Here is a 27,760-nt window from a genome sequence, read left to right on the forward strand (position 1 = left end):
GGGCGAGGGGATATAGGGGGGGAAAAGGCACCATTTGTTCTGCTGAGTGTTGTTATGCATTGTTTTCTGGGGTTTGCCTTGTAGGCATGTTGAAATCATAACTAAATAAATCAGCTCCAGCTACACAAAGAAACAATACTCCCTTCCCCCGTGGACGCCAGAAGGGAAAATGGCATCTTCTCCATGATGTACACACACTTTGGAGCTGCTTGGTTTTTAATCCTCTGCCAAGTCAAGTTTTAGTTTTATTTTAATCTCAGTAACCACAGTAAATTCCGAATCTTTGACAAGTAAATGCTTTTGAATCCCACTCACTTTCCTTTCTAACTCCTGGAACTTCAGAGTTCAACAATGCCTGCACTGCTGGTCCCTTTTCATGGGGAAGAAAATAAATACACTATAAATTAGGTATAGTTCCTGACATTTACAAGTTGGTCAACATGTGAAATAGGTTAAGATAAAATTGTATCTTTCCTACCCATCGTTTAAGTGTGTGTGTATGTGTGTGTGTGTGTGTGTGTGTGTGTGTGTGTGTGTGTGTGTTTACATGTACTATTGAAGAAAGGACAGCACAGGAAGTCAGGAGATCTGGGCTCAAGTCTCATTGGTTTTAGTCAAGCAACTTAAATTGGTTTCCTTGTAGCTAAAAGTTAGGAAAGTTGACTAAATGGTTTATATATTCCACTCCCTTTCACTTTAAAAGTTTGACTCAAGATTATGGCTATTACCTGATTTTTTTTTTTTTTTTTTGATTTTTTTTTTAACATGGAAAGCAGTCACTCAAAAAAATATTCTGAAGAAAACAACTAGTTTTTATGGTATTGGAATAAACCTCAGAAATTACCTAATTTGTACAGCTTTGAAACTATATTCCAAGAGTGTTATAAATTGTTTTATTTATTGGAATGTTCTACAGTTTAAAGAAAAACATTGCAAACTACTCATCTAATCTAACTCTGTCATTCCAAATGAAGAAACTGAAATCAAGATTGGAAGAAGAAATATAACACATCAATAAATATGGTGCAGCTCTTAAACATGATGGCAAGAGAAGAAGGGTCATGAAATACTTTAGAAGAAATGAGGATATAAAACTGTGTATAAAAAACATATATGAATACATCTGTTTTTCAGGCTAATAAACTCATTGTATCAGTGTCACTAAAACATTGTCACTATTAATATTCAAAAAATATAAAATAATAACAAATGAAAAATGCAACAAATGATCCTACACCTCACCATTGAGAAATATTAACATTTAGTGAGAATCACTCCAGACAGCTATTTCAAATATATAGAAGGGTAGATGAATGAACAGAAATAAATTTATTATTTCTGGGATAAGAGTGTTACTTGCTTTTAAAAATTATATATATATATATATATATATTTTTTTTTTTTTTGAAAACGTAAGCCTTAGATAAATTCTCCACTCCAAGAATATTAATTATAAAAATTCCTCTAACTTTGAGGAAAAAACATGATTTAAGAAGCTGTATATCGAAGCCAGGGTGGTACCCTTGACCAGAATCGAACCTGGAACCCTTGGGTCCACAGGCCGACACTCTATCCACTGAACCAAACCAGTTAGGGCTAAAACTATTAAAGTTTAGACAGTATTGACCAAATTCTTGCTATAAAAAATAAGTAGATTAGTAACTTCCACTTCTTTTCCACCTATCTCTCAACTTTTGTTTTATTTGCCATGATGTATAACATTTCCCATTCTGTTCTGTTGACGCAGTGCCTATAGTTTCTAAATCTTATATTTATATGTAAACCTATTTAAGATTCACAATCAGCTTTTATGTTGATTCATCTCTTGGTTAGCTAAATTTTAACAGGTAGATTTCCCAGTAAGATTTCACTGATGCTATATTCTCTGAATTATTTCACATTTGAGGATTATGTGCCTGTCACCTTTATTCCTCAACTAGAAGCCCGGTGCATGAATTTGTACTTGGGTGGAGTCTGGTTGGCCGGCCTCAATCGGGGTGGGTGGGGCTAATTGGGGGCAGGGTCAGCCAGGAGGAGGAGCCCTGGGTGGTTGGTGGATTGGCCCCCACTCCCTGGTCAAACTTCCGGTCAAGGGGACAATTTATATATTAGCCTTTTATTATATAGGTTGACATCCTAACTAGGAACAATATTCTTGGTCCATACTTGCTTTCATCAAAACTTTGTTGACACTGCTCCTCCAGTATTGTACTTTGTTGTGATGTCTGAGACCAGTTTAATTCTCTCCCTTATACATGAGTTTTGGTATAATTATTATTATTATTTGCCAGAAAGACTGAAGAAGTGTTTCCTCAGTAACAACCAGGATTCTAGTTGATACTGGTTCTTTTTTGTTTTTACCAATTTCTGTATTCAATGTATGTTTTTTATCTACAGATTTAGTTTTCAATTTCAATGAAGGTTTGCTGTATCACTTCTCTAAAATCTTTTAGTTCAATCTGTTGGGTCCTCTTTCTCACAGACACCAGTAATCCTCTTGATTCAGCTTTGTGTCCTATCATTGTTAACTAAAGTGCTTTAGTCCTTTGTCTCTGTGTTTACTGTGATTATTTCAGGCTCTTGCTCCAAAGCATTAACTTTTCAGCTACCTCTATTCTATTCCTTACTGGTTCCACATCACTTAGTTCTTCAATGGTGTTGTGCCAATCTTCAATTTGTTTCCTCAATCTTGTGAAATCTCTTTTTCATCAATACAATACTATTTTTAAAAATTTATTATTGGTAAATATAAAAAGTATGTGTCAATCACATGTTACATAAAAACACTGAGACCAAAGAAGTGAAATAATTCGTCTAAATAAAGTTGGTGGGATAGTATCCTTTAACTACCTTATGCTGTTTCAAAGATATTTGCTTGACATGATAGCTACCGTTTTAAGAGAAGTGAAGTATCCAGCCAAGGACTAAACATCTTTACATCAATGATCCAAAATATATAATTTTCCAAGAATAATATTTTTCCTCAAGCTACATGTAGTTGTTGTCTTTGAACAACAGGAAAGTGAACTGTGTTGGCAATCTGATCACCAGCACACAGTCTGCGTTTCAGATACACAGTGAATGTGAGTGAAAACCTCTCCTGCTTTCTTCCTGGCTGATTCTGTTCTGTTTAAGGGATTCAGCAATTACAGACCTCATATAATTTTCCCCATCAGAACTGAATCTAGAGAAGGAAATTCCTCTCAGTCTGGCAAATTATTGCTTAATATGTCTAGGCTCCACTCAGTGTTCTTGAAAAGATAGCTCTCTTAAATGTATTTCCTCTTAGATATACTGTGGCTGTATTAATATACGGATACTCTGATGCTAGCACATTCCTAAAACCTTGGGACAGGGTCCTGGAACAAAAACCTATTTTTTCAAAGTGAAAGATAAACACTACAGGCTCTGAAAATGTTGTTTATCTGAAATGTTGAGCTAAAAAAAACAAGAACCTTCATTGATGGTTAAGAAAACAAATGTGATTTACAGAAAACAATCATAAAATATTTGAAAAAACATTTTTTTAGGAAGAAGAAAAATGATGTCATAGAAAGATCAAGCGGAGTGGAGTCAAACCATTCCTGGATTTGAGTCTCAGCTCCTTCCAAGCTGTGTGAATTCTGAATAAGCCATTTAGCTTCTCTGAACTTGCGTCTTCATTTGCTCAGTAGGTGAACAGTATTATTTCTGCCAAGTAGTCCATTTAAATGTTTAATATAGAATATTAACTTTATATATTTCTATAAAGTTTATAAAGTGATTTTACAAAGAAGGTATTATTCTTGGCAAAAACAAGCAAATATATGATTGATGATTCTTGGCAGGAACAGGAAAATATATAATTGATAAAGGCTATCTTTATATTTCAATGCTAACGTATTAACCAAAGGAAGCCAGGAGAATCAAACAAGCATTGTGAGATAACAAAAATTGTAACTTAAATTCCAGGAGTGGTGACACTGGCCGTTGGTTCCTATTGTACGCATATAAACCTCAATAGGTTACAGAATAAACATAAAACTGAAGAATCTAGAAATCCAATAATACAAGAAATGTCCCTTATAATGGGTTAAAATAAAAATAAGGAACATGTAAAACTGACAATAAGAGATATAGAAGGGGGGGGGGAAGGGTAGCTAGTAACCCCTGAAGATTTCTTTAAATATAATTAAAAATGTTATGCTAAATCTAGATAAAGGGCAGACAAGGAGGAAACGAAAGGATTTAAAGGAATTATTTAAAAGCTACCATATCAGTTTAGGAAGTTTCTTTTTAGTGTCTGGAATATTCTAACAAAGAAAACTAAACTTAATAATCTTGTAACAGTGTGGATGCCCTGTTTTACAATTTAGTGAGACGAGTTAAATAGATGGTCACTGAAGGAGGATAAAATAGTAAATTTTGTTTTTACTAAAACAAGAGCTGGAGCATCTTCAAAAATAAATTGAGACTATTCACTTGGCTCCAGCTCCATTCCACCGAATTTACATTCCCCTTCCAACACTATTCCAGAAGACTGCCCCAAATAAGAACAGCGAAGAAAGTAGAGAGGAGTATTTCTTCACTGCAGCTTTTATCTGAATTTTCTGTTTACTATATTCAGTCTTGATTTCATACCAAGTTTATTTGACAAGCACTTGGTGGTAAAACTAGACACCAGATTTTTTTTTTCCTTCATAAAAACCAACGTGGGTGGCGTCTTTGTATTTTTCATCTTTTTTACAAAAGGGTACCTCTTTGCCGTGGCATGAGACCTCATAGAGCTGTGTGAGACATTCTGCTGCCCGGCCTGACCAGGCAGTCGGCAGTTAATTCCACCTCTCTGTAATTCTATTGGATTAATAGTTATCAGCAGATCTGGTCAATCTGAAGACAGGAAAGGAAAGAAATGCATAAAGGAAACCAGTGTCATCAAATAAAAAGAAAGCTTCATGTACACAGCTCTATGCTAAGCATTATGAAAAGTAAACAGACATGATTCCTGCCTTCCAGAGGCCTCCATGCAAAAGCAGATGGTGTCGACACAGACATATAAACAGACTTTCACAGTGTAGAACAGAGACATGATGGCTGCCAGTGGGCAGAAATAAATCAACAACAGCTAAATATTTATAAAATGTGAGAGATTTATGATGTGCAGTGGATTTTGTGTAATACATGGAATGGTCTCTGGAATTGGTGGGGGTAGGGTAAAGATGCACTTCTTTTGTGTCCTGATCCTCCTCTGTCTCCAACTCCTCGTGTAACCCTGGGTTTTAAGCTTACAGTGACTATTTGTAGGCCTATAAAAATGAAATAATAGCATTCAAATTTCTTCCAGGTTGTATACACTATAAGGGCATAGTCTCATGAGAATATAGCACAGAAAACTCTATTATGATTTCTAATGAAGTGAATCAGGATAGAAATTCAATTTTTAAATCTCTCATCAAAAATATTCTCCCATGATATACTTTGTGATACCAGTTAACCATCTGAGGACATGAACTTTTGAAATGGTTGACCTGAACTTTTGATTAGAGACCGGGAATCTGAATGTTATAAACGGTACTGTCATTCCCCATCTAATGTTACCTGTTTTATTTCTCTTAAACTTCCCTGGCCATCTTCATCTATTTGTTCCTTCTTTTTTTTCCCCAATTTCTTTTCTTTTCACCTTTGTATTGTTGTTGTTCTCCTCTAACTGTGGAATGTAGGTTCCACAGTTAGAGGAGATAAGGTGCCTATAAGAGGCTCCCCAAATAGAGGGACCTTTCTCACTCGTTTCAAAATAGGAAGGAGCCTGTTTTTTAAATATTTTAAAAACATCATAAAATGACACTGAATTACAGACCTAAGAGATTATCCAGTCACAGTAAACACCTTTCAGTACCTAAGCTTTCAGTGCCATGTTCTTCTATATCCAGGTGTTTTACACTGTTTGGATCGTCCTTTCACTCACTCTCTCCAACTTAACCACGCCAATACCTACTCACTTTTCCCCAGAGGCAAGTCTTACGTTTCGCTTCTTTCCTTTTCTTAAATATGTTCAGAGCCTCCGGGACTTCTCCTCTGACATTGGCATGTGTCACATCCTATTTTATTCATCTTTCATCTATCATCTCTATGATCCACAAGACTAATCATATGGGCAGGAAGTAGGATTTTTCTTTATCTCCTGGCTCTAGCACAATACCAGGCACATGGTAAGTATTTAAAGAAGGTTTGTTGAAGAAATGAATGATTAGCCAATAATGTTACCCAAACAATTAAAATATGCCCTAAACCTTTTCTTTTTTTTTAATCCTCACTCAAGGATATTTTTTCCATTGATTTCTAAAGAGAATGGGAAGGAGGAAAGAGGTAGGGGAGAGAGAGAGAGAGAGAAATATCCAAGTGAAAGAGACACATTGATTGCCTCCTGCATGTGCCCCTATCTGGGCTGGGGAACCTGCAACTGAGATACGTGCCTTTGACCAGAAATCAAACTGGAGATCCTGCAGGCCAACACTCCAACCACTGAGTAAACCAGCCAGGGCCGTTCTACACCTCTTGACCAGTACTTCTCAACAGTGCTTTCTGCAATAATGAAAATGCTCAGTCTCTGTGCTGTCCAGTACAGTATCCACTAGTCATGTGTAACTACTGAGCACTCAAAATATGACAGTGCAGCTGCATTTTTAATTTTATTTAAATTTCATTCACTTTAACAGCCACATGTGGCCAGGGGTAGATATAATGGAGAGTGCAGCTCTAGAATCATGGGAATATAAAATATACATAATTTGTTTTGCTTACACAGTTTAATATACTGAACATTAAAACAGTTTGCTCTAATAATTAAAATTTCTGTAGTGAAATTTCTTTTAACAGACTATGCAATTATTGAGAGCAGGATTTTTATCTAGTTCATCATCATCTTATATATAACATCTTATATATAAATTTATTTTGAAAACACTGTACAGTTAAGCTGAACTGAGATACCAACTGTTCAAATGTAAAGACCTTCATGTCTCTTGTAGTTTCTTTCCAGTTTAAGAGTAGCAGGTAAAACCAGACAACTCCCATCAAAGTAAAACAAACCAAAACAGATGCTATGTTGTCTGGACTGTGTCCTCCATAGTATCAATGAGCAATGACCTAAAGGCTTTCCTTTCAGAGAAGGAACCAAGGAAAGAAGGTTCCGAAATACGTCCCACATCTCCCCCTCTGCTCCATCTCTGTTCATGCCATTTTCTTCACCAAAAGTCTCACTCTTAGCCCCATCCCATCCTAATGGGCCTCAATTCTACATCTACTGCAATGTCTGCTTCACAAACCCCTCTTCATGAAGCATTCACCTTGGTAAAGGATGGCATCTGTCTTGCTTACAGAGCCCTTTACTTTGTTCTATAGATGTTTCAAGTTTATGGAATACAATTAATGTTAGCCAATCAGAATTTAATGTCTCACTTTCCTGAACTATCACCGATATCTATGCATAATGTTTCATTTTTATTATCACCACAAATTCTAAAAATTAAAAGTCTTCTTAGATTGAGTCAAACATCTTTTAAACATTAGCATATTTCTTGATTTGGTGTATTTCCAAACTTCGAGCATATCTTTCATATGAAGCAGAGGAAATCAGAAACAAGAGGAGTCAGACATTGTGTCATGCAAAACTATGCCACTAAGTGACAGAAGCGATACGCTTGACAAAATCCCAACCTACATTCCTAGAACAAGTCCCTGGAGAGATTCTGTTTTCTTATAACATTTGAAAATACCTTCAGGTCCAAAGTATATATATTGCTTTTTTGTGATCCAGCTATAAGCAGTAACAAAACCATCATCATTTATTTTTCCTTTTTAAATTTTTTTAATTTATTTTAGAGAGAGAGAAATATCAATGTGAGAGAGAAACAGATCGACTGTCTCCTGCACGCATCCTAACCAGGAATCAAACCCACAACCTAGGCATGTGTCTGACCAGGAATTGAACTGGCGACATTTCGGTGCATGGACCATGCTTAATCAATTTGTATTTCTGAATCCAAGATGTACATCAGCATAAAGTATCTGACAACAGAGGTCTTCACAATTCTTGGCAATAGTAAAGCCATGTTATGAGCTTTAAAGACACTGAAGTCATTAAGGTTCCTAAAAATGATTATGAGAAGAAGACAAAAAGTTACAATCTGAGAGCTTTCATGAAATTTTCTTTTGTTGTTTCAAGCAAAAAAAAAAAAAAAAGAATTTTACTAAAGAAAGGCAAGAAATAAAAAATTTAAAAAAAAAAAAGGCAAGAAATAAAATTACCTGTTTACCCTCAATTGTGTCCTCACTGAAACTCAACAACTTATCTCATTTTAACTATTTATCACTGCAACTACACCACATCTTTCCTCCTCATTCCCAGATGATGGCCTTAGTTTTCTTTAATAAGATGCCTGAGGTTATGTGGCATATCCTTCCATAGCATCTGTCCTCCACTAGGAAGCTCCTCTGTACCTCACCCATCTTTTGTCCTCCTCCTTTGACCTCTAAATATTCCCTCCCAATGTCTAAACCTCAACCCATACACTTGATTTTGTTCTTTCCAGTCTCCTCCAAGATCTGTCAGTCAGTAATCAACTCTCTACTCTCCAGGACCTTCTCTCCCTCCTTCTCCAAAGGCTCCTTTACTGCTTACAAATGTGCTCATTTTTCAATTAAATAATTTTTTAAAAAGACAAGGGGAAAATAGCCTTTCTTCAACCCTGGTGCTCCTATAGGTAATATTTTATCTCTCTCATTCATTTTATTTATAATTTATTTGATCTTTACCTTCCTGGATTCTTTCACACCTAACATTGCACTAAAAAAGACCAGCAGTGACTTCAAAACCACCAAACTTTCCTTTACTTTTAATACTCACTCAATAATATGCTTTTACTGGTTTTAGAGAGAGAGTAAGGGGAAGGGAGATAGAGAGAGAAACATCGATCGGTTGCCTTCCATACTCACCCTGACCAAAGAGAGAACATGGATCAAACTGCAACTAAAGATCTTTTCCTAATCCTCAGCTATTTCCTGCTCAGTCTTTCAGAGGACATCTTTACTTCATCTATAATAATAAAGGCGTAATGTGCAAATCGACCAAATAGCCAAACAATGGAATGACCATCCAGACAACCACACTATGACACCCACTGGCATCAGGCCAGCCAAGGTGGGTGCGATAAGATTGGGGGGGGGGGGGGGGCCTCACCATTGCCCCGTGATCGCCCTGCAGAAGGAGGCCCAGAACACCAGCTGGTGGGGCGATCAATCAGGGGGCTCCACAATCGCCCCAAAAAGGGAGGCCCAAGCCATACACGGGCAGGGCAATTGATCTAGACCCAGGCTGCGAGAGGGTACAGGCCAGGCTGAGGGACCTCTTACAAGTGCACAAATTTCATGCACTAGGCCTCTAGTTTAATATAAGGTTGTAATATCACTTCTCTTTTTTTCCTTGAAGGGAGCAGCTATACCATCTGTCCTTCCTCAAAAGATGTTTTTAGACAGGGCCAAACTTCAAGATGTGACTTAGAAACAGGTTTAGACTACAAAAGGCACACATCTTGCTGCAGTGATATATTCTATTTTTTTTATAAGCGCCCTGGCTGTGTTCATACACTGTATGACATGGTTTAATATCACTTCTCCCTGCATAGCTGGTAATCTATAATAATAAAAGCATAATATCCTAATTAGACCGGACATCCTTCTGGACAAAGCCACGGGGCGGGGGCCAAGGCAGAGGCCCCAGCTGCTGCAATGGTGGGGGCTGAGGCCCTTGCATGAATTTTGTGCATCAGGCCTCTAGTTCATTAATATTACAGAAACACTTTATAGATTTTATCTACTTAAAATCAAACAATGGTATGCACTTTGTTATTGACAGTGATACTTTTAAATGACACTTTCAAAACTTCGGACAACTTTTAAAATTCCTAGTTATGCTTTTCTCTATAATGAAGCTGGGAGAATTTTCTTCCTTTGGTTTGGGCAGCATAATAAGGAGATGACTATTGTATTATTAGTGATGATAGTAATACTACATTAGCAATAAAAACTAAAAAAAAATTCTGAAATTAAAACATTGGAAAGAATAACTAATAATCATTTATTTGTTTATCCCAATTAAAAAAAATTTTTTCATAGCACAGAAACCAAGATGGCGGCATAGGTAACCACCTAACTGCAGCCTCACATAACAATTTTTTAAAAATACAACTAAAATACAAAATGAACATTATCCAGAACTACAGGAAAGTTGACTGACTGGAAATTCTACAACTAGAAGGAAAGAGAAAACCAGAAGGAAAATCAGAGGAGCTATAAAAGCCTAAGATATAGAGACACGGTGCATGCGGGAAGAGGACGGAGCCTGAGAGGAGGGGGCGGCTGAGTGTCTGGCTGGCGTTCCCTAGCGGGAAGCTCCGGACTGTAATGAACCCCCGTTCCGACAGCACTGAACCCCAGTTCTAGGCAAGACCTTGGGGACCCAGGCTCATAGGGAAGGAGTCTGGGCTGTAAGGTGGAAACTCAAGGGAGTGGCGAAAGGCAGTCCTGGAGGTGCATACATTGCGCGCAGAGGACAAAATGTTGACTGAGCCACTAGATTGCCCTAGTAGGAAGGAGACAAAAGCTCTGGACTGTTTTGAGCCCCAGTTCTGAATGCACTGAACCCCAGTTCTAGGCCAGACCCTAGGACCCAGGCTCATACAGAGGGAATCTAGGCTGTAAGGCGGAAACTCAGGAAGTCCCTGAAGCGCGCACATTGCGCGCAGAGGACTGACTGTTGACTGCAGCTGGATTGCCCTAGCAGGAAGGAGACAAAAGCTACAGATTGCTCTGAACCCCACTTTCAACTGCACTGAACCCCAGTTCTGGGCTCATTGGGGGAGAGTCTAGACTGTCTGGTAGCGGACGAAACTCGAGGGCACCATTCTTTCAGCGAGTACCAAGGCACATTGAGGAACACTGAGACTAAGGAACCTCATAGGGTGGGGCTGACTGGAAGCCAAGGCTGTAGGCTCCACCATGAAACTCTGCCCCATCCAAGCTGAGCACAGAGGCTTGTGCAATTTTCCAAGTCTAGTCGAATAAGGCTGTCACCTGGCATAGACACAGCTGATCCTCACAGCCAATTGGCCTGGAGGTCAGTTCCTCCCAGTGATACCAACAACAATCAAGACTTAACTACAACAAGGCTGTACACACAGTCCACAAAAGGGGGCACCAAGAGTGTCCACATCAGGTAACTGGGATGCTGACCCACTGAACCATATCGGACACCTTAGCACACAAAGCCACCCTACCAATTCAGGGAAGCAGCGAAAATGCCAAGACAAGGAAACAGATCACAAACAAAAGAAATGGAGGACAAAAAGCGACTGGATATAGAGTTCAAAACCACGCTTATAAGATTTTTCAAGAAATTCCTAGAAAAGGCCGATAAAATAAACGAGACCTATGAGAATATGAAAAGGGATCAACTAGAAATAAAGAATACATGGTCTGAAATAAAAAATATTATTCAGAGTCCTAAAAACAGAATGGAAGATTGCAAGAATCAAGTCAAAGATATGGAACATAAAGAGCCAGAGGACACACCTCTACAGAAGCAAGAAGACAAGAGAATCCAGAAAGTTGAAGATAATGTAAGAAACCTCTGGGACAACTTCAAGCGAACCAACATCAGAATTATGGGCATCCCAGAAGATGACAGAGAGCAAGATACCAAAAACATATTGAAAGAAATAGTGACAGAAAACTTCCCCCACCTGGTGAAAGAAATAGACTTACAAGTCCAGGAAGCGCACAGAACCCCAAACAAAAGGAATCCAAAGAGGACCACACTAAGACACATCATAATTAAAATGCCAAGAGCAAAAGACAAAGAGAGAATATTAAAAGCAGCAAGAGAAAAGCAGGTAGTTACCTATAAAGAAGCACCCATACGATTGTCAGCTGATTTCTCAACAGAAACCATGCAGGCCAGACGGGAATGGCAAGAAATATTCAAGGTCATGAATAACAAGAACCTACAGCCAAAAATACTCTACCCAGCAAAGCTATCATTCAGAATACAAGGCCAGATAAAAAGCTTCACAAATAAAAAAAGCTAAAAAAGTTCATCACAGCCAAACCAGAATTATATGAATTGCTGAAGGGAGTTCTTTAGGAAGAGGAAGAAAATAAAGATAAAAATTATGAACAACAAATATGTAACTATCAACAAGTGAATCTAAAAACCAAGGGAATTAAAAAATCTGATGAACAATATTAACTGGTGAATATAATAGAATCAGAGGTATGGAAGGGGAGTGAACTGACGATTCTCAGGGAAAAGGGGAGTTGGGGGTGCGGGAAGAGACTGAACATAAACTGTGCACCTATGGATGAGGACAATGGGGGGTGAGGAAAGGGCAGAGGGTGGGGTGGGAACCTAGTAGAGGGGAGCAATGAAGGGGGGTGGGGGAGATGAGGAACATTTGTAATAATATGAACAATAAAGATTTATTTTAAAATAAATAAATAAATAAATAAATAAATAAATAAATAAATAAATAAATAAATTTTTAATAGGTATATATTAGTTTGAACCTTCTAATAGCATTTGGAACTATCAATTGCTTTTACCAATGCTGGTGGCTAATTCCAGCATGTCATCATAAATGCAAGAAGTCCTCAAAAGGTTGATAGGCTTCTATATTCAGCAGGGCTGAATATATATTATTGCCTACTGGAATAGCTGAAAGCATTTCCCCAGACCTGAAGATCTGCATATATTATTGCCTGTTACCAGACAGTTGAGAGCATTCCAATTTACATGTTACTGCCTCCTGCTGGCCAAAAAACTGAACTGCAGAGGGCATTTCCCCCAACTGACAATACGTACTGTATACTAAACCTTACCTTTGATATGTATATCTCCTTTGCTATAGGGAAAAATGTGGGAATAAAAAGAGCCCTGGGTCCAGGGAGAGAGAGAGAACTTAGCTACTACAGCTAAGCTTCCTCTGGCTCCCCCATGGATGACAAATTTATATTATATTTCTAGGCTCCTTATTAATTTACACGCAGCCTTTCTTCAGATTCTTGAACCCTACTAGATGCTGGATATCACCCCGGCACTAACCAACATTTGTAAATCACATGAAGTTGTGTGCTCAAAAGAACATGAGAAGCAGAAATGTTTCTATGTGCTAGAAGACAGTTCCATCATTTTATTATAATAAGACAGGGAAAATGTGGTTTATTCTGCAAATAAACACTAAGCTGGAGAAGGTGTCCTTTTGAAAATGAGGCAACTTTGGGGTCAACTATAAACAACTTTGTAGCCATATAAGATCATTTTACAAAACAACAGAATAGTATCGAGGCAATTATGTTTTACAGAAATTTTAAAAACATGCTACTATGGTTAAAATATAATTAATATTCTAAATTCAGATAAACTTGAACTCTCATCTTCTAATAAATAGGTCCACTGTTCACACCTCTTGTGATCATAGGATCAAGAGGAGACAGATTTCAACTTTTCAATTTAAAAAAATTTTTTTAATATATTTTATTGATTTTTCACAGAGAGGAAGAGAGAGAGGGATAGAGAGTTAGAAACATCAATGAGAGAGAATCATCGATCAGCTGCCTCCTGCACACCCCCACCGGGGATGTGCCCACAACCAAGGTACCATGCCCTTGACCGGTATCGAACCTGGGACCCTTCAGTCTGCAAGCCAACGCTCTATCCACTGAGACAAACCGGTTTTGGCTCAATTTTAAATTTTTTAACCATTCTTACAACTCTCTGCACAAGTCTTTTAAACAAAGGGGACAATAAGTTTTAGGGGGGAAATGAATGCTATATTAAAAACTAGAGGCAGTTGCCTTATTTGGTTAATAAATAATTTAATGTTCATGTTCTATTCTTTGGAAAATGTTCATTAAAGTTTCCCTTGACTATAGCACACTACCATAGAAGAAACAGACCAAAAGCCCTTTGACAATTAGATAATATTCCAAACCTCACCCAACTCCAGACCAGTGAATGATAGTACATTTCAATGGATACAAAACTACAGCTACAAACTGCATATACTAAGCAAATTCACCACCAAAACAAAAACACCGTAACACTGCATACTGAGTAGCATTCACCTGCAGACCCCAATTCCTACTGCAAGAGTTCCACACTAATTCTACTTTGTCCCAGAAGACACCCCAGAGTTCATTGTCTATTTGTAGGAAACAAGGAGACAGTAATTCTATGACTAAAGAAGTACAAAATGTCCCTTAATCTGAACTCAACCTTGGGGGATTCTAGAACAACCGAGCCTGAGAGTCCATTGTCCCAAAGGTTCATACCTACAATGTTCCTGATGAGTCACTCTGGGCCTGTGTATGCAATAGGAATACTAACTAACCCCAATATCCAATTTAGTACTTACCCTAAATACAACTCCAAAGGACAGAAATCTTTTCCTTAAAGTATTTGCCTAACTTAGTCATTATGGACACACTTCTCTACTGATAATCAGTATTCATTTCTGAAAAATACCATGTATCCTATAGTTGTGAATGTTTTTCTGGGCTAAGTAAAATTCTCTAAAATAGGAAATATCTAACATATTTTATCGAAGATACAACTTTTTAGGCAGCAAGTTTTTCCATTACCATATATACACCAGTGCACAAAGTAACTTAAGTGTTAAACATTAGTGACTGCCTGATATACAGGATGGAGCAAAAGTAGGTTTTCAGTGGTGAGTACGTGAAACACAGTTTACTCTTGTGTTATTATTTATTAATTATTGTATTATTTTCCATATGAACAACTGTTAACCTACTTTTGCCCCATCCTGTGTACAGAATGAAGATAAAGTTTTTTGTTTCTTAAGACCAAATATTTGCCTTTCTATGGAAAACGTGCTAAGCCTGAACATCCTTAAGTTGAATTAACTCTTGACTCCCAAGTAATTTGCTTCAAACAAAATAGCCTCATCCCTAAAATATCTGTATTTTAATCAATAATTCTAAAAGAGTCACATTGCTCATGTGACTCATAGGAAATTCTGAATAGGGAAACAGCAACTATTTTGGAAACTAAATGAAAAACAAAGAAGAAAACATAGACAGATGAATCCAAATATTTAATGGAATATCAACCATGGGCCAGACACTAAAATGGGAGCTAACAATACAAGGTGAATAAAATGCAGCTCCTGCCCTCAATGAGGCTTACAATCAATTTGATAACATTATTATATTTTTGTTACATCAAGAGAGCTATCCTTATTGTCATCAATCCAGGAATAAAAGCTAAACATGTCTTGCAAAATCTCTCTCCTAACTCCTAGAATAATCTGCTCCTAGAAACAAGAGGCTAATCAACTTGACCTTCCCATTCTTCTTTGTCTCTAGGTGATCTTATTTTTTATGCTTTATGCTGTACATTCAGTCATAAGGATATATACTATATGTTACTCATGATGGCAATGATGATGACAAAAGCTAACACATTAAGCTTTATTACATTCCATATCCTGCACTAAACACTACATTTATTATTTAGTTGAATCCTCCCATACACTATTTGATAGATACTATTATTATGTGTGACAGGACTAGTATTAAAAGATCACTATTAATTCCACAAATATTACATCAAAACAAGGGGCCTAAATACACCAAGTTAAGAAACTATTTTACTTATTGATTTTTCTACCTAGAACCACAGGTAACAGCTTATCAGAAATAGCTAATTGTAAGTTTAAGCTATAACTGCCTGCTCTTCAGCAGAGTATATGTAAAAGTTAAGACAAAACAAGTAATAGGAAAAGGAGCCATAAATGCATCCTCTGCCCCTTGAACCTGTATCCAAAAAACAGTAATGCTTCTTAGAACATATATATAAAAGTTTATACCATGTCAGGAGTTCTAAAATCTATTTAAAACTCTTGGTCTATTTTTCCCCATCAATTACACACCTTTCTATACCACAGGAGCTTGGGATCATATATGAAAACAATAGAGTAAAACTTTTTGAAGAAAAAGTAAAAGAAAAATGTAAATGTCCCAAGATGAAAATGGTTCTTAGCAATTCAGGGTATCACTAGCGTGGTTGTACATAAAACATCAAATGGCGCAAGCCATGTAGAAGTTACCATGTTCTTACTGTGCACAAACTACATTAGTCTCTCAGACACCCACTACTGACTGGCACTGTCTTGCATTAGATATTTTACTACTATTTAGCCAATGGAAAATTTTGACATTCTGGTATACTCACATTTTCTTATTCATCCTGATTCTTATCAAGAAGACAGTTAAGCTCATGTTGTTTTTTACTGTTGATTCAATTACTTAACTGTCAAGAGTTGGAGAGAGAAAGGAGGTCTTGCTTTTCCTTGGCTACAATGAATGCACCTAAGTAAATATTTTAATAAAGTAATATATTCAAGGTAGGTATGATTCTTTCCCTTTGCTGAAAGTGCTCCTTGGTCTATCCAGCAGGCATGTGACTGAATACATCTTTGCATCCCCATGACCTACTTCCAATCCTATAGATTTCAAAGACTCTATCAAGTATCTAATAATCGACAAGGTCCACAAGGGCAGGGCCCCTGTTATGCTGAGCACACAGTAGATTCTCAAAAAATACAACTTTAATGCATGAATGTAACTCTTAAAGCAGCTACTAAGTAAGTAAGCTTGGCAAGTTACTAAAATCTTTAAAACAGTTTGTTTATCCTTTGAAAAAGGAAATAATAATCCTCATAGAATTATTACTAAGATTAAGATCAAGTACGTAAAGCACAGTAAAGTGGAAATAAAAGTCCTATAATCATCCTTTAATGTAGACTTGTATTTGAAGACCTATTAGAATAACTATAACTGAATTGTTAAATATGAGTACATTTTTATTTAAAATAATAATAATAATGGGCAAAAATATCTAATGCCAAGACAAAGTTGTAGGGTAAACTCTCATAAATAAGGCAGTATTTTGAAATAAAATAATTTCCATATATATTTGTGACTGAAAACACAGTACTTTCCAAGTGACAAACCTGGCCCAAACATAGCAACTTGGAGATTTATTTTTGCTAAAATTATTATCCAGTTCTTTCCAAAAAGTCCTTACTTCTTAGAGGCACATACTCTACAATGAAATCGTCTTAGTGGTGAAGGGAAAAAAAGCCCAATTTAAATGTGCTTCAGTTTTCCCAGTCTTGTACTGATTGCTTTTAAAACTAAGTCTAAAGCGCCATCTACTGTGTCTGTCTGGATTATATCACTTTTGTTGGTTTTATCACAGAGTGCTGCAGAAATGCAAAATGTAGCAAATTTAGAATCTGTTACTTTAAAATCCTATCCCAAAAAAAGTAAAGGTTTTTCCCCATTATGTACTTTTAACACAATGAATTTAGATATAAATGCATATCTCCTCTCTCTGTCTCCCTCCCTCCCCCCCCCTTCTGCCTCTCTGAAATAAAAATAATAATAAATAAATATGTGGGGGATTTTGTCTTTATATTGACTTTCAAAGCAGAAACACAGGATTGGTAAATGGACATTTTTTATTTTGTTTAAATAATCTCAGAAGAGTAAGAGAGAAATGAAGCCTCCCTAGACCCTTCTGAACACAAACCCTTTTCTGACCCTCCAGATAACATATTCTCTGAACTAGTGATTTTCAAAAGTTATTCCAGGATTTCCATTGAGAGAAAAAAGAGAAGGCAAGGAAGGATTCAGCACATTCCCATCTCCCCCTCCCTTAACCAAAGCAAGCACTCCCTGGACACTGGTGGAGGTATTAAAAATAAAAAATGTCCATTTACCACCATGTAAACAAAGCCAAGCATCTTGAGGTAAGGGGTTGTGACTCTTGTTCTTTGGAAGTAAATGGATGGATGGATGGATGGATGGATGGATGGATGGATGGATGGATGTCTATGGCCAGCCCACAGCTCCTGTGACAGTGGCTATCTTATTTATTAACCCACGGGGTCTTTTTCATTACATAGATGTATGCTCCAGCAAGAAAATATCAATGCCCGAAAGGAATCTCCAATTACAACACAACCTCCTGCTTCCTCCCTAAGAGTATACTTGGGGACATAGAACTGTAACCATTTTTTAAAAAGAAGGTCACTTACAAACATACTGTACCTACAGGGCAATGAAACAAGCATTTTAACAAGCCTCTATAACTTGCATACCTGAATGAGTGACATTTGTGAAATAAATCAACCGGGAACTTATTCTGAAGGAAAACCTGCCATTTGTGACAACATGGAGGACATAAGCTGAGTAAAATTATCCAGAGAGAGAAAGAAAACTACTGCATGATCTCACTTATATGTGGAATCTAAAAACTCACACTCACAGAAGCAGAGAAAAGAGAGTAACCTAAAAAAATGAAGACCTGCTGCCACCGAAAATAGTCCAGAGAATGTACAAGGAGCTGTTCTCCCCTCAGAAGGGACATACATAAATGAGTATATAATCTTCTGTGACCACTTCAAGGGAAGCAGCTTTTATTTGGATGTACTACTGCGGGCATTAATAAGGAAATTCACACACAGTACTTTTCAATCACTACACTTCATAATTACAATGATCACCACAGTAGTTTTCATTTTCTATACATCAAAATGTTCATTGTCCTGAGTGTTCCTTTCACAAGCAGAATCAAAGCTAAGCCCTTTACAGGGACTCCACAGTCTTTCTTTGAGAGACTTGGCAGGCTTTGTAATGTCAATACACTGACGTTACTGCTGCTACTTCACACAGACCTTCAGTTCAAGTTCAGGGTGTCTGCCACCACATTGCCCAATTCTTCCTCTATTCCAAATACTCTGAAGAAGCTTCCCAGAAATCCCTGTTTGGATCAGCAAAAACAATTTGGAGTCATCAGCAGATTTCACCATTTCCTTTTGGAGTCATTAAAACATTAAACAAGCATGATCTTGGTATCAGCCTGTGGAGTCCCTACTATTAACCTCTCTCCAGCTGAAGTCACCCCATCCCCTACAATGTGGTGATTCCCAGGATGTGTTTATTCACTAAAAGTTTAAACTTTAATGAATTTTTTTAACGGAAAGTTGCAAAATGCATTACAAAAGTAAAGGGCGGAGAGAGAGAATTCCCAAAGTGAAGGCCAAAATAACCAGCAAAGAGAAAAGCTGCTACTCAAGTGGTCTTATCCAAGCACTCAAACTGCCTCGAGTCAACTGATTCTGAAACTTCAACAGAATTGTGACCTTTGCCTTCCAATTATTTACTTCTTTTATAATCATATGAGTAAACTTATTGAACACATTTGAAAATTCTAAATGAATTATAACTAGCAGGTCCAACTACTTTATTAGTTTTTCCCCCCTCTTTATTACCTTTGAAGGGGGAAAGCAAACAGTCCTTAACCAAAAAGTAAAAAAGCAAACAACTTTCTCCCCAAACTGGTCTGTACTCTGCACAAGAGAAATCATTCTTTTATTCAAGTGCAAATCTGCTGGGAGCCTTTACTCTGCTTTCCCAGTCTGCTCTCTATAGCTGCATCAATGATGAGATGTGGAATGAGCGAAAGCTCCATTAGGGCCAAAAAGCAATGCGGTCCATATGCAAACTCATTCACAGAGCAGCATGCTTCCTTACATTCCTTCCCACTTTTCCATTCTAGTAGTAGACCCCTAGCCAAAAGGAGGTGCTGGATGCACTGTCCTATCAAATGGAATCGGGGAAAGATAAGGTTACTATACTTTACGCTGTTCCTCCAACCCACTCCCTCCCATCCTGACACAGTGCCTGAGGTGTTTTCAGGGCCAACCTTTAGCTCTAAGCTAGGTGGAATGAGGCAGAATTAGGGAGTGACCTCACAGGTCTTTCTTCAGATGCTTGTAGAGCAAGAGAGTAGCTGAGGCACAGCAGCAGTAAGCAGAATTTACCTGTCTTAACCCATATAAAATCAAGGCAAAAATCTCCCTCTCCCCCCACCCCTACCCCCACCCCAAGCCATATCTGCTGTAGACTTTCAGAAAGTCTGGCAGCCCATTAGCCTACATGCAAGGGTATCAGGTAACTTTATAATCCCAGCAATCTATTCAGGCCAGCAGTGAACCACACAATTGAAAAAGTTCACCAACAAAATCAAACTCTGCTGGGATGAGGGGCATATTCTCTGGGGTTTTTACTCAGATGCCATTGTAAGTCCATGTTATTTTTAATACTGTTCTTTGGATTTTGCCCCACACAGAATTCCCAAGTCACAGGAGAACCATGAACAATGTCCAGATGTATAAAATGCAAAAATACTTCCCTCCTACTTGTGCATTCCAAGATAAACACCACAAGAAGCACGTGTGACTGAACTTGGAGCTCGTTCCAAATTAAATACTGCATCATGTGCACAGTGGAGGGCTTGAAAAACAACACTGCACGAATATTCTACACGGTTCACAAGCCAGACTTGGGCGAGCACATGACCATGTTATAAGAAGGAAACATGAATTGGAGAGAAGGGGTAACGGGTGAGAAAGTCTCAGTCATGACCTTTCCCAGAAAACTGGTGCTATTTCAGAACTCTTGTATAATGTGGGACATAGATGAAAGAGGAAATAGTATTTTTCTTTGCTGTTTTTTTCTACTCATGGCCTTCAATTCTAAAACCACCCAGCAAATAGGAAAACCCTACAAAGATTTCAAAATCCCGAGCTAAGCCATGCACAAACATTAAACACACACACACACACACACACACACACACACACACACACACTAAATACTTAGATGTTTGTCTGGCCAGCCCAGACAGAATCCTTGTGACCTATAAACTGAGTCTGGACAGAGTACATGGAACCTTAGGGAAACAGGGCATTCAGGTCATGAGAAAAGACTTCTATATTATTTTCACTGTTTCAAAAATCAAAGTAAAAAGAGGGATAGATGAATAGATAGTAGACAGACAGAGAAATCGTTTGGCTAATTGGGTGAGCTCTTTTCCCACAACTTATCCGAGGTGAATTTATCTTCATAAATTAAGATTGGGAAATGTTTACAGAAATATCTTGTTTTCTGAAATTCTATACATTTGATATGCAAAATATATGTATATATATATACAGGGTGGTTTACAGTTGTATGTGAGACAGAGTTTATTCTTATATTATTGTTGATTAGTTATTGTACTATATTCCATAGGAACAACTGTAAGCCTACTTTTGCCCCACCCTGTATATATAATGTAGGTTATGCAACAGCATAATGATAAACTACATACCTAGGAACTCATCACCCAATTCATTAATAAGAATATTCTCCATCCCATGAAGTGACACAGGGTCCCCGCCTGACACCCATCCTTTAACCTCCCTCCCTTCCATCGGCCAGCATGATTCTAAATTGTGTATTTATTTTATTCTTACATTTAAAAAAAAATCATTTTCACCTCAGCTGATGGAGTGTTCAAATGTATTTGGTAAACCCCCCACACCCACACCCACCCCGGTTTGTGTAAGCTTTCACATTGGGAAGAAAAGGTCCTTATCCAAATACATGAAAAATAGCATCTACCTGTACGTCTACCTTCCCCCAAATGTAAGCATCTCAAGATCAGGAATTATGTTTTATTTGCTCTAACTTCCCAGAACCTAGCAGAACGATGGGCACAGAATAAGTGTCAAATAATTATTTTTCAACTAGTCTTTCAAATTAGAGCCCAAATACCTTAAATGTTTCACAGGCAGAGCTGGTCAACAACAAAGATTACTCTTTCCATCATTGCCTCTCTGCTGTGACAGGCCTCCTATCTCCTAGCCCCAGGCCCACGTTTACCAATTATCTCCCCAGACCATGAACCAATATAACAGTCACTGCATCACCTCATCACACGCTAGATAAAATCTTAAGTGGCAGTAAAATTGTCAAATGAGACGGTTTCCTCAGGACTCAGAGAATGCTGACTCCCAAGACTGAGAGAGCACACTATCACGCAAAAGTTTGATTGGAGCCATACTTAACCACAGAGGCCAGTAAGACATGGATGGGTCGATTGTTCTCTAATCAAGGACATCATCATCTACAAAGAAAACTATACACAAATTGACTGAGAAGTCCCCGCCATTTGACAGCAAAGACTTTCACAACCTCCTTAAAATAGCTTTACATTATGTACTGAACACAAGTCTCTCGGGGGCTATGTTCTAAGGGATGAGCCTACACCCTCAATTATGTCACCATTATGCAACATGCGCATGATTACAAATTTGTCCATCAGCCTGAAAGAGCAAAACTGACAGTTAATGCCGCTTCACATTCAAAATTATATTGTGTGATCTCCCCCAGAAGTATTAGTGTTAGCAAACTCCTCTGACTCATCTCTTCATTCTGATCAAAGCACAAGATTAAGATGAAAAGGGTCCAAAATATCTTTCTGGGTGTGGAGCGGAGTCAAGAAAAAATGTGCCTGAGGAACTTAAACGGGTCATAAGATTTCAATCTAAAGTATTTTTCTTAAGAGACAACTGCATTGTAATTCCTAAGGGTTGGTTACACTTTAGGGAGCAAAGTTTTTAAAACTGTTCACAAAAACGTTGACTATAATGTGGAATTAGTTCTCAAATTGTAAAAAGAAGGGAAAAAAAAGAAAATTTAAAAAGTTTACAAGCACTACAGCACATACCAGGTTACTTTACAAAACCCATATCTCTTCAATAATACAGCTGAGAAGTCTTGGTCAAGAATCCACATTGAATTAGATCATTCCAGGAAAAAAACCTTGAAAAGATAAACATCTTTCTCAGAAGGCTTTTAGTGTTCTATTTCAAACTCTTAATGGGAAGAGAAAGAGAGGGGGGGGGGGGAGAGGGAGAAGGAGGGAAGGAGGGAGAGAGAGAGAGAGAAGAAGGAGGAGGGGGGGGAGAAGAAAGAAGAAGAAGGAGGAGAAGGAGGAGAAGGAGGAGAAGGAGAAGGAGAAGGAGAAGGAGAAGGAGAAGGAGAAGGAGAAGGAGGAGAAGGAGAAGGAGAAGGAGAAGGAGAAGGAGAAGGAGAAGGAGAAGGAGAAGGAGAAGAAGAAGAAGGAGAAGAAGGAGGAGGAGGAGGAGGAGGAGGAGGAGGAGGAGGAGGAGGAGGAGGAGGAGGAGGAGGAGGAGGAGGAGGAGGAGGAGGAGGAGGAGGGGGAGAAGAAGAAGAAGAAGAAGTAGAAGAAGAAGAAGAAGAAGAAGAAGAAGAAGAAGAAGAAGAAGAAGAAGAAGAAGAAGAAGAGAAGAAAAGAAAAAGGGAAAAGACCACTCATCCATCCATATCTTTTGTCAGATGACCATTTCTTAGTTTATCTAAGTCAACTTTAAAAACATCTGCACTACTACCACTGCGCTTTGGTATCAGGATGAAAGTGCAGTAAGGGGACAAAGAATTCCCTTAACTGTGCTACTCAGAGATACTAGCCAAACGGATGAGCAAGCAATCACCACCTTCTCAGTATGTCACTCCATGAGCGTCAAAGCGGTCTATCTACGCAATAACAGGGAAGCAGCTCCAATCAGGCTGTAACAAAGACATACTCCATTTTCTCCACCTTCCTCCCCTCCACTACCTAAATATGAGCTTGTATCCAAAGAGTCACTCTTACTAAACCTAAATTCAGAGAGAGAGACAACAGCCTGCAGCAGTATGATGTAGATCAATTGTGAAGGCATTTATTTCTCCAATGGTGACTTAACAAAAGTAGAACTACTATAATCCCTTCTGGAATCTTCATTGTTTTTATTTCATTTTTAGCTATATCTCGAAGAGTATATCTTGTATAGGCCACAAAAGAAGGAAACAACTATTCTTTTCTCACTATCCCGGCTTCCAGTGTTTCTCTACTGGTTTATAACTAGGATAACAGTATGAAGAAGGGTGTCACAGGCTAGAGGACATTGTGTTTCACTCTCAGTAGGCTAGCTCTTTTTTGGCCTCCTATAATTGCATTCCCTATTGATTTAGGAACAGCTCTGAGTATCAGCAAAAGCAACTGTCAACACTCTGTTCGTGCCACTTCATGGCAACCTACATGACACAGTCAAACACACGCACTACAGTGAGTCTAAACCACCGTATTTCATTAGGTTGTAAATACTGCATCTATGTACATATAAACATATTTATGCTTCAAAGAAGTAAGTCGTGAAAAGACAGAATGAAAGAAAGCATTTGAAAATCAAATATCTGGCAAAAGGCATATTTAGAACATGTAAGGAGATTTGCAAATCAATAATAAAAAGACAAGCAATTCAACTTAAAATGTGCAAAGAATTTCTTTTTTAAAAATATATTTTATTGATTTTTTTTTACAGAGAGGAAGAGAGGGGTAGAGAGTTAGAAACATCAATGAGAGAGAATCATCAACCAGCTGCCTCTAGCACACCCCCCTCTGGGGATGTGCCCAAAACCAAGGTACATGCCCTTGACTAGAATCGAACCTGAGACCTTTTAGTCCACAGGCTGAAGCTCTATCCACTGAGCCAAACTGGTTTCAGCAAAGAATTTCAATAGACCTTTCTCCAAAGAAGATACACAAATGGTCAATGAGCAACGAGCATGTAAAAAAACTCTCAACCTCATTAGCCATCAGGGAAATGCAAATCAAAACCACAATGAGGTACCACACATCATACCCACTACTACGATGGTTATAATTAAATAAACAAGCAACAACAACAAAAAAGACAAGTATTGGCAAGGAAGTGGAGAAACTGGAACCCTCATTTATTGCTGGTGGGATTGTAAAATAATAACACCACTTAGGAAAATAGTTGGCATCTGCTCAAAATGTTAAACACAGTTACTATGTGACCCAGCAACTCTACTCCTAGGTATATAAACAAGAGAAATGAAAACATATGTGCAGACAAAAACGTGTACATGGATACTCATAACTGCATTACTCATAACAGCCAAAAAATAAAAACAATCCAATGTCCATCAACTGATAGATGGATAAACAAAATGAGGATATCCTTACAATGGCACATTATTAGACAATAAAAAGGAATGAAGTACTGATTATGTGCTACAATATAGAGAAACTTTGAAAATAATATGCTAAGTGAAAGAAGCCAGTCACAAAGACCACATACTCCATTTTTATGAAATTTCCAGCATAGGCAAACCCACAGAGTCTGAAAACAGTAGTTGCCAGGGATTGGTGGGGGGTTTTATCTGATAAAAAATAAAATAAAATAAAGTATATAAAACAAATAAAAATAAAAAGTATTATTTTCCATATTATTTAATTCATGCACGGAGGTAGGGGGTATCCCTCAGCCCAGCCTGCAACCTTTCCAATCTGAGATCCTTCTCACAATCCAGGACTGCTGGCTCCCAAATGCTCATCTGCCTGCCTTCCTGATTGCCCCTAACTGCTTCTGCCTGCCAGCCTGATCACCCCCTAACCATTCCTATTCCAGCCTGATTGATGTCTAACTGCTCCCCTGCAAGCCTGTTTGCCCCCAACTTCCCTCCTCTGCTAGCCTGGTCACCCCTAACTGCCCTTCCCTGCAGGATTGATGCCTCCAACTGCCCTCCCTTGCAGGCCTGTTCCCACCCAATTGCCCTCCCCTGCTGGCCATCTTGTAGTGGCCATCTTGTGTCCACATGGGGGCAGGATCTTTGACCACATGGGGGCAGCCATCTTGTGTGTTGGTATGATGGTCAATCTGCATATTACTCTTTTATTAGATAGGATAGAGGCCTGGTACACAGATGGGAGCCAGCTGGTTTGTCCTGAAGGGTGTCCCAGATCAGGGTGGGGGTTAACCTGGGGCGTGAGGCAGACTGAGCAAGGGGCCTGTGGTGATTTGCAGGCTAGCCACACCCCCCAGCAACCCAAGCGGAGGCCCTGGTATCTGGAATTTATTTATCTTCTACAATTGAAATTTTATAGCCTGGAGTGGAGCCATGCCTCCTGCTCACTTCGTGGCCGGCAGTCATTTCTGTTTGGATTTGTTTACCTTCTATAATTGAAACTTTGTAGCCTTGAGTAGAAGTTTAGGCCTGCAAGGACAGGCGGAAAGCTTGGCTTCTTCCATTGCCTAGAAAACCCAAGCCTCTCTCCTGCTCTCTGTGGCTGTAGCAATCTTTGTTGGGTTTATTTGCATACTCGTTCTGATTGGCTGGTGGGCATGGCTGGTGGACATAGCTTTGTGGTTGTAGCAGAGTGGTGGTTAATTTGCATATTACTCTTTTGATTAGGTGGGATACTCTACAAAGGTGTTAAGGTTTTAAGTTCAAATGTTTTAAGCTCCCATAACCAATAAACTCAGGGGGTAGAGAGAACATCTTTTCACTATGGTATCCTCAGCCAGATTCCCTGACTCTCATTAAATACATGTCAAATAAATGAAAAACCAAAGAAATGAGCCTGTAAGAAATGCCATTGGAACCACTTTCCTGAGGTAATGATGGCAATTTACAACTTCCTTCACAAAATATGTTTCCTGTCTTCTTTTCTTTCCCTCCATAAAAAGAGGAAAAATAAGAAATGGTTAATATCTCTGAGTATCTTTTCTCTCTGTTTATCTGTCTCTCTTATTTTGTCCAGTATCTCCACCTTCCTCCCCTCCACCACCTAAATATGAGCTTTTATCCAAAGAATCACTCTTACTAAACCTAAATTCAGAGAGAGACAACAGCTTGCAGCAGTATGATGTAGATCAATTGTGAAGGCATTTATTTCTCCAATGGTAACTTAACAAAAGTAGAACTACTATAATCCCTTCTGGAACCTTCATTGTTTTTATTTCATTTTTAGCTAAATCTCTAAGAGTATATTTTGTTTATCTGTCTCTCTTATTTTTCCTTTCTCTCTGTTTATCTGTCTCCCTTATTTTTAAACCTATGCTTTAGGACTGCCACCAACTGTTTGTGTCACTGGACATAGGTAGCAATAAAGCACTTCTGTTTTCTAATTATAAAGTGCCACCTAGTGGTTAATCTCCGTTTAGCCAAAAGGTACCAGATAATAAAACTGGAAAACCTACCGAGACCGGTTTGGCTCAATGGATAGAGCGTCGGCTTGGGGACTAAAGGGACCCAGGTTCAATTCCGGTCAAGGGCATGTACCTTGGTTGCGGGCATATCCCCGGCATATCCCCGGCATATCCCCGGTAGGGGGTGTGCAAGAGGCAGCTGATCGATGACTCTCTCTCATCTATGTTTCCAGCTTTCTATCTCTCTCCCTTCCTCTCTGTACAAAATCAATAAAATATATTTTTTTAAAAAAACAAAAAAACTGGAAAACCTGAAAGTTAACTAACTGAGCCCAATCCGGTAGCACAGTGGTTGAGTGTCAACCTATGAACTAGGAGGTCATGATTCTATTCCAGGTCAGGGCACATGCCCGGGTTGCAGGCTCAATCCCCAATAGAGGGTGTGCAGAAGGTAGCCAATCAATGATTCTCTAGCATCATTGATGTTTTTATCTTTCTCTCCTCCCTTCCTCTCTGAAATCAGTAACATACGAATTTCAGTTCTTCTGTTGTGCCAGTTTGGCAGCATTAGACACTATGAACCCATGTGTTTTCATATATACAACCAAGCTGTCAGAAGTTACTAATGTTGACACTCTACAAAGATTCACAGTCATACATAATATTTACTTAGTTTCTTACTCAAAGCATACAAATTGTGTTAAGTCTGAAAGAATTAGCAAAATTCAATTGAGATCTTTTATTCCAATTACATTTTAAACACTATAAAATACAAATCTGATTATATTTTC

The 27,760-nt window shown here is 38.3% G+C and overlaps 1 protein-coding gene across 4 annotated transcripts in view; it reads right to left on the bottom strand.

The window, feature by feature from the left end:
• Positions 1 to 27,760, bottom strand: part of RAD51B (RAD51 paralog B) — a 489,897-nt gene that overhangs the window by 410,819 nt on the left and 51,318 nt on the right. Inside the window, exon 8 of one of the 4 annotated variants that reach the window (XM_084867048.1) lies at positions 18,785 to 18,883. The exons of the other annotated variants lie outside the window; for them this stretch is intronic. Coding sequence (XP_084723174.1) covers positions 18,800 to 18,883 — 84 coding nt within the window. The 3' untranslated portion in view covers positions 18,785 to 18,799. Of the gene's footprint in view, positions 1 to 18,784; positions 18,884 to 27,760 lie in introns of those variants that run through there. 4 annotated transcript variants of the gene reach the window in all.

This window comes from Pipistrellus hanaki (genome assembly GCF_964339955.1).
Source record: "Pipistrellus hanaki genome assembly, chromosome: 1".
Lineage (NCBI taxonomy): Eukaryota > Metazoa > Chordata > Mammalia > Chiroptera > Vespertilionidae > Pipistrellus > Pipistrellus hanaki.